Source organism: Quercus suber, unplaced genomic scaffold, assembly GCF_002906115.3.
Source record: "Quercus suber isolate HL8 unplaced genomic scaffold, Cork oak 2.0 scaffold_19, whole genome shotgun sequence".
NCBI lineage: Eukaryota > Viridiplantae > Streptophyta > Magnoliopsida > Fagales > Fagaceae > Quercus > Quercus suber.
The window spans coordinates 1,024,289-1,032,830 of record NW_027069484.1 but is presented as its reverse complement, the minus strand read 5'-3'; the positions used below and the strand labels follow the sequence as shown (position 1 = coordinate 1,032,830).

General features: G+C 38.7%; 1 protein-coding gene and 1 long non-coding RNA gene across 2 annotated transcripts; one reads left to right on the top strand and one right to left on the bottom strand.

The window, feature by feature from the left end:
* Positions 1-695: 695 nt before the first annotated feature.
* LOC136062554 (uncharacterized) lies at positions 696-1,956 on the bottom strand. Its single transcript, XR_010624280.1, has 2 exons — positions 1,710-1,956; positions 696-1,603 (listed from the first exon to the last, which is right to left on the bottom strand). It is a non-coding gene; the product is annotated as an uncharacterized LOC136062554 (long non-coding RNA).
* A 589-nt stretch (positions 1,957-2,545) lies between these two features.
* Positions 2,546-3,169, top strand: LOC136062750 (uncharacterized). Its single transcript, XM_065762247.1, has one exon. It carries the CDS (start codon positions 2,546-2,548, stop codon positions 3,167-3,169), a length of 624 nt encoding a protein of 207 aa, XP_065618319.1.
* The last annotated feature ends 5,373 nt before the right edge of the window (positions 3,170-8,542 follow it).

Genomic DNA, 8,542 nt, shown 5'->3' with positions numbered 1-8,542 from the left:
TTTTATCTGTTTCAAGGCACAGCAGAGCTATGTTAGGGACTCAAAAACAGTATCACAAAAGAAACCGAAAACGATTAAAATACAAGGACTCTAAGCCTATGGTTAGTGTGCCTAAATCTAACATGGCCCACCTGGCTTTCCACGCTTAGTCGGGCAGTGATGGCCGTCATGCCATGCACCCGAGACGATCACATAGTCGTCTTTCATCCCTTTGTTGGATTTGGGGAGGCAAGAAATGAGCCTGACCACGTCCGACCGGGATTTTAAGTAGTACCCCGCGTCTTGCTGGCTGTGGCATTCGTACAGATGCACTACATCGAGCCAGGTGAGGCCCAATCCTAGGTGGAGGTTAAGGTGTTCAATGGCCCCTAGAATCCTAAACATGTTGGGCGCGCACTGCCAGGGAGTGATCCTATGGTTTCGGAGATAGCTAGTAGTAATGGGACCCATGGGGATGGTCATCCCCCCTTCTTTGAAGGCGATAAGAGGAATAACTACTTCTCCCGTCTCCCGGTCCGTTAGAATTTTTTCTGGGGGGCAGTACCTCACACCCACGTTGGGGGGAATGTGGTACGTGGACCTAAATGCTTCTAAACGCTCAGGGGTATCCACCATGTATTCGAGTTTTCCCATGATGCTCAGTTGACACTGATGGCCGAAGAGAAAATTAAAAGATTTGGTGAACGATGACTCACCGGGATTAAATCGGAGAGAGGATTTCAGGCTTGTGGGAAGGTTTTTGATGGCTCTCAGGAAGCCTGAAAGCAGCGATTGGGAGTTTTGGACGGAGCGGTGCGTCTGTTCTCTCTGGAGCGTCTGAAGATTCGCGAAGTGAAGAAGAAATAATGTCCTCTGAAGCTTTATACGGGGTCAAACGAGGGGTCAGGGGCACTCCCGCCCAAATTTCGAAGAACAACCTCAGCCGTTGGATCATTTAATCACCGTTGGATAGGAAGGGCGAAGCGTCACCTGGTGCAATTAATGAGGCGCCTGGGGAATAAGGAAGCCGCAGCGACATTAATGAAGCAGCAGTGCCTATACTTATACACGTGTCAATTCAAGTTTGCCTGTTTACAAGCTTTTGCCCCAGGGGAAGTCAAAATCCTACTTTTTCTCTTCGGATGCGTACGAAAAACTACAATTTTGAGGGGCTAATGTGGGGGGAGAAAAACCCAGCCCAACTTATTGGGCCCGAGGCCCTGAATGAGGAACACTCTTCATCCGAGGAGATAAGGCCTTCAGTCGGAAGCCCACGCCAATGGGGGACGCCTGGGGATGAGCACGTATACCATCCGAGGAGATACTCATATGTCCGAGTAGTCATGCGTCCTCGGATCCGAAGAGGTTTGATCAAACACGAGTATGGGAGGTTCAAGTGATCTATTTGACAAGTGTCAAGGGGGAGAAGGACCTCGGACACACATAGAGATAACGACAACAGAGAAATATCAAGGAGGCATACTTCAACCACCGCATTTAATGCACTGCACCTACCTTCCTGGCCGCATTTATGTGGATAGGACCCCTGAACAGTGCTTTCTCAGCTACCGCCACTCGCATAAGGCTAAAAGTGGGGTGATGGGACATGTACTCAAGTGGGTGCCTGGATGACGAACAAATGGACGGAGGAGATGTAAGAAGGCAATGCTATATAAGGGAAGGGTACCTCTGATAGAGGGGGATCGAAAAACAGGAGAGAGAAAGGGTACCTTACATGGTTGTAGCTCCAGCAATTGTAACCCTTGATTATCAATGAACAACTTCTCTTCGGACAGAGTACTCATTAGTCCGAGAGCACATTAATTCAACTTCTCTCATTGGTGTTGCTGTTTAATACTGTAATTTTCATTATTTGCCTAGCCCTTTCGCCCACTCTCTACAAAATTTATTGTTTTGGGCTCAGAGGGTTCCAAATCCATACCTCCTTGGGCTTGGGCCGCAAAAACTGACCCTACAATTGGCGCCTCTGTGGGAAAGAGCTTGTGCAAGAGTGAAAACAACAGTTGATGATGGCGGGACAAGGTGAACAGCAAGCAGAATCCAGGGCATCCCAACACATGGACCATTTCGCCAACCTGGAGGGAAGGCAAAATCGTGAGGGTAGCGTACACACAGTGCGCCTTAGCCAGGGCCAATCGCAGAGCGGAAGTCACATGTCCCATGCAAAGGAGAACCGCGACTTGCAACTGGAAATAGAAAAACTAAAGAGAGAGCTGCGCCATGCAAAGAGGAAACGGGCTTCCTCGTATTCTGAGGATGATCTTGATGATGAGCGAGATGTCTCTTATCAGCACAAATCCAAAACACCAGCCAGCGAGTCCTACACTTGTGAGGAGGAATCCCATCGTAAGAGACAACGTAGAAGTCCATCACACGAGGACATGGAGAACGATGCCATGAACAGGGCTTTGAACCAGATATCTGAGTCGCCTTTCACGCGCAGGATAGAGGGGCTAGACTCCCTCGGCGTTTTAACCAACCAACGTTCACCATCTATAATGGTAAGACTGACCCCGTGGAGCATGTGAGTCATTTTAACCAAAGGATGGCTGTCTACGCCAGAGACGAAGCCCTGATGTGCAAGGTTTTCCCTTCCAGTCTAGGGCCTGTGGCCATGAGGTGGTTTGACGGTTTGAAGGCAGGCTCCATCAACTCCTTCAAAGAACTCACTCAGGCATTCGGTTCCCGTTTTGTTACATGCCGAAGAGCGGTCAGACCTGTTTCTTCCCTGCTATCCTTATTCATGCGGGAAGGTGAATCCTTGAAGGCATACTCAGATAGGTACTGGGAAATGTTCAATGAGGTGGAAGGTAACAATGATGCAATGGCCCTCAGCACATTCAAGCTCGGCCTCCCTACTGATCACGGTTTGAGGGCGTCTCTATCTGGCAAACCGGTTGCAAACGTGCGTCAGTTAATGGACCGCATAGAGAAGTATAAGAGGGTTGAAGAAGATCAGCAGCAGGGCAAGGGAAAAGACAAGGTTATCTCTCAGGAGAGGAGGGATTCGCGGTCGGACCGCTACAATTACAATAAACCGCGAAGGGATTTTGCCGGGCAATTGGGATCGATGAATCCTCAGCCGGTCAACGCCGTGTTCAAAGAGCCAGTACACCAGGTCCTGGAAAGATCAAGAATGAATCGTTCTTCAGGTGGCCGAATAAGATGATAGGAACCCCGAGAAACGCAACTATAATCTCTACTGTCAGTACCATCAAGACCATGGGCACACCACGGAGGATTGTAGGAGCCTGTGGGATTACCTGGACCAACTGGTCCGCGATGGTAAATTGAAACACCTCCTGCACCCCTCCAGTGGCCGAGAGCAAACGGGATCGGGGCCACGCAGAGATAACCTCCCAAAGCCGCCGCTAGGGACTATAAACGTCATCCTCGCTGCGCCAGGAAGAACAGGATCCTGGCCATTGAAAGTTATGTCGGTAGGTCGACCACCCGCAGGGAGTCAAGCCGAGGGCCTAAGAGAACTAAGTCTGGCGCCCCGTTAGTCATAGGATCTCTATGTGTGTCCGAGGTCCTTCTCCCCCTTGACACTTGTCAAATAGATCACTTGAACCTCCCATACTCGTGTTTGATCAAACCTCTTCGGATCCGAGGACGCATGACTACTCGGACATATGAGTATCTCCTCGGATGGTATACGTGCTCATCCCCAGGCGTCCCCCATTGGCGTGGGCTTCCGACTGAAGGCCTTATCTCCTCGGATGAAGAGTGTTCCTCATTCAGGGCCTCGGGCCCAATAAGTTGGGCTGGGTTTTTCTCCCCCCACAACCCCTATTAATTTACTAATTCAATTTTTTAATAAATTTTTTTAAGGATAGTTTTGGAAATTTATACATTTTTAAAAGATAGACAAGACAATAAATGATGTTCCCTTAAAAAGTTTGACATTTCAAACAGGACAAAAAAATTAGGACGGAGGGAGTACTACTTTTTTTCCCCTTTAATGATGGTTGATGTGGAATCCCATTCTTTTATTTTCTATAAAAATCGAATACCAAGGTATACTTTTTTTTTAGATTACTATACCAAGGTATACTTAATTGGGAAATTGGCCTCTTTTTTATTTATATATAATTTATTTAAAGCAATCCATGGCTCTTAGGCCTCTTTTTTATTCAAGGCAATCCATGCCTCTTTGAACCCATGTCTACTACTAGCTTACAGTTGGCTTGCACTACTTAAGAAATTGATAAAATATAAATAATACTAATTTTGATGACAATTTGTGTGATTTCATTTGGGTGACATTGCAAAATCCAAAAAGATTAGTGTGAAATCTCACAAGTAAATGAGAAATTATCAAAATTGAATTTTTATTTTTTATATTTATTGTTAGAACCTTGTCAAAACCGAATTAGAAGATAAAGAAGTAATACAATGAAAAGATTACATGGGCATTAATAATAATCATTATAGCGTTAGAAAATGATAAATTTGTCATGTAATAATATTTGACAATATATAAAAAATTAAATTAAATTATGCTTACAGAATTATATTAATAAAAATTGTCACAATTGTTTCGTCAAAATAAGTTTTTCAAAACTAAAATTCAAGAAATCCTATCTAAAATCTATTATAAGTAATGAAATTAAATGGATTTGTCTTATAATCATTTGATGAAAAGTAGATGTTAGAACATTAGCTCATGCAAAATTCATGTATATTTTAATGTAAGAACTACTTTTTCTAGTTTACATATTCACGTTTCAAAACACTCTACATCAGATTACCTATTTTACATTACATTTCATTAAAATATCTTTTTTTTTCTTGATCTTTTAATTATTTATCTTTCTTCACACACAACAATCATCACACACTCTCTTCCTTCATTCTCGAGACATGTAAAGAAAAAAAAAAAACTAAACACAAATGAATAGCACCAGTTTAAATTTACATAATTACCTTAGCAATTATGTTTTTATTTTACAAAATTTTGCATGACTGGATGTGTGTGAATTTTGAAATTAATTAGCTAAAATGTAGTTATTTTTCTATTAAATAAATACTAATAGTGATTTGAGTGCTCTTAACAAACTTAAATATAAAAATTTTATATTAAAAAACAAAAAACAAGAGTTTTAAATAAAAATTTTAATTAAATAAATTAAATAAATATTATTTAAAAAATTAAATAAAGCTAGCCAATTACGTTGGGTAGGAAAATTCTTGGAAGCTTCATCTTTTTCAAATGCCCCTAACATCTATATTTATTACAGAAGAACCAAATTGTTCTAGCCAATAGTTATGCTGTTTCCACGAAATTTCCACCAACTTGGTAGAAATCTTGCGCATCTTCAGTTGTTCAAGAAGGTAAAAAAGTGAGAAAATGACATAACAAATTCCTCTAAAGTTTTGTTTACTTTTCGCACAATGCCATTATTATTTATCGGAAATCAGATAAATTCCATGAAAGTAATTGAATGTTTGGGTTTACTACCAACTAAGTGCAAAACTTTTAAAATTAGTTAATTTCATGTTTAATATCAAATTAGTTTTTAAATATTGTTTTAAAAATGATGAACTGGCCTAATAGTATATAGGGACTAAGTTGGATTTAAGAACCAAATTGATTAGTTTTGAAAAATCTTGGATCTGGTTGACATTTAACTAAAACTTCAGGATATGATAATGAAATTTACCTTATTTATGGCTATTGAAATCTTTATATTTGTGTGTTTTGGACAAATTTATAAGCTAATTTTTTTTACTCTTTAGCTCTTCAGTTGATATATTTTAGCACACTATTAAACTAAAATTTTTTTAGCAAAAGGCTGAGGCAGGTTCGCTAGCTGAGCTGTGAAAGCCATTGGGATGAATGAGCAGAAGATTGATAAAGGTAAGGAAACGAGTAAGATAAGAAAGGGAGTAAAGTAGTAAACGCCTTGAAAAAGAGGCAATAATGAGTTAAAAGTAGGCATGGTATCCTTTTTCCACGAAACGGTGCAACTCATGCAATTATTCGATCTAGCACTACCAGTGCCACGCTTGGAAAGTATCACTTTTTTTCCTCATCCGACAGCACGTAATGCATGTTGGAAGGAACATCCTTATTTAATTCCATAGTTTTATTTTTTATTTTTTATTTTTCACTAAAAAATAACGTATTTTTAATTTTTTAACAAAAACTCACTTCATTATAAAAGCTCTTAAAACCTCCCCACCACAGTCTTACAATTTCGATTTACTTTACCTTATTTCCATCTCCACTTTACAAATGGCTAGAGTAATTTTAGTTTAACACCAAAAAAGCCACTACTTTTGAGAAATCCTATTCTTTTATTTTCTATAAAAATGAATACCAAGGTATGAATTTTTGGAAAAGATCCCCAGAGAATGATTATGAGTTCTTAAAAGTTTTTTTATTTTTTATTTTTTTATATAAGATAGAAATTCTACTTTAACTAATTTAAGTGTATGTACGTGAATCTCTTTCTTGGAAACTTGAACCACAGCCCTTGCGGAATGACCATCACACCAAAAGAGTGCGGTGGTGAGTTCTTAAAAGTTTTAATTGGGGTATTGTTGTATTGATTTCAATTAAAAACTTTTCTTTCTCCCTAATCAATTCTTCACACCTTAACATTGTTGAATTATATATAAAATACTAAAAACTAGAAAACCCAAAGGAAGGTAAAGCGCTAAATTTTCGGATAAAACTTACACTACCTTAGGCGATCCAATTAAATTCAAATACCATATTATATTCAACTTGAGAAATTACCTAATTAAACAAGACAATAGTTTAGACCTCTCAATTTTAATTATACAGCTTAATCAATTATGCCATGTGTACATTAAAAAAAAAAAACAGGAGAAGCAAACCAAAGATAAAATGCTAACATATTTTTAGTAGGAGTGAGGCCTGGTCTACAGTCTACTCCCTTTCTCTTTCAATATGCCTTTCCAGTTGCTTAGTTAATTTGAACGGAGGAAGTTAATATGAGATACTTGTTTAAGATCCAACGTAATTGGTGACAATTTCTATAGTGTTGATAAGTTTTTTTTTTTTTTTTTTTTTAAATGTAATAAAATCTTGTTAGAAAATTCAACAAGTACACCTGGAGTATACTAGCTGAGAGTTACATGATAGTTCTAAAATTAAGTGTTGATAAGTAGGACACTGTGGGAGTGTTTTGATTTAACTTGACATAAACAAGTGTAAGCATTTAATGGTGTGGATGGAAGCCTCTGCAGATACTTGCATATTTGAAAGCTCAGTTGATTGGGTAAAACAGTTTTTCCTCTTTACCTTGGACTCCAGGTGCCCAATTTTTTTTCCATGATTTATTTGATGTCTTGAATTCTTTGTTTGCTCAGACATTAGTACATTACACATCCGGCTCCAGATCTAACTAGATATATCACAGAGTAGCAGATATACAGGCAGTTGCACAAGTGACAGGTAAAGTTTTAAATGAATCTCATTTAACATAGTAGTTCAATGATGGGTAATAAATTTCAGGGGGATGTGGGTTCCTTATTATCATAATTCAAGCAACTCTCTCACTCTCACTGCCACTGCCACCGCGCCAGCCACAGTCAGGTAATCTCTCTCTCTCAGAGCCCTGCCTATGTCACGGTAGGGACGAGGAGGCAACTCAAAAAAGTTTACCAGTAATATCTGGAAAGTCACTCACTCTACTCTATTTAGAATGTTTATTTGAGAGAGATGAAGGATTTGTACTTAGACTACTCCCGCTCACTCTTAGCTCTTTTTGTGTGTGCCATAAGCTATTGAGTATGTTACTAAGAGGACTACGTGTGTGGCTATTAATTTTTAAGGATACTTCTAATATTTAACTGGTTAAATTGGTTTAACTTGAAAGTTGAAACGTTTGAGGTTTTTTTTTTTTTTTTGGAAAACGTTTGAGGTATGGACTTTTCTTATCTTCTCTTTGTTTACATTTTTTTTTTTTTTTAATTCTCAATCAGTAGAGCTATAAGGTTTGAAATTGAAGAAACATTTGAAAATTAATTAAATAAATGACAGAACAAAGTAATGGAAACATTAATTTTTATAAGATAATCTCATTTAGTTACAAGTCAAGAAATTTTTTTAACATATTTTTTGCCCCCCCTAAGTCATAAGTCTGGCTCCGTCCCTGCTTCTTCTTGTTGGTTGGGACATGCTGACCTTAGTCCGGACTAGCTAAGAATTTCCCTACAAATACAAATAGAATGTGTGAAAAGAAGAGGACAGTCAAAAAGGAAAAAGAAAACGAGAAAGAAAGAAAAAAGAGAAAAGTCAAAAAGAAAAAAAAAAAGAAAAAGAAGAAAAGAAAATATAAAGAGAAGACGTAGGAACAAAACTGAGTGGGGTGGTCAAAAAGGAGAAAGGAAATTGTGTCCTACTTTCTTTAAGCTAAATTTATGGAAAAGTGTGAAAGTGAATAAAAATTGAAATGTAAGTAACATAAAGTTGAGTTTTTGAATGGAAGACCCATTGAGATTTTTCAGCCAAACGACCCAGAGAGCAGAGTTATTGGTTTGTTTGAGTTAAGAGTTATAAGAATTG

What these genes read in the sequence shown, in the direction of transcription:
- LOC136062750 (XM_065762247.1), top strand. Translation starts at nt 2,546, where the DNA reads ATGGCTGTCTACGCCAGAGACGAAGCCCTGATGTGCAAGGTTTTCCCT.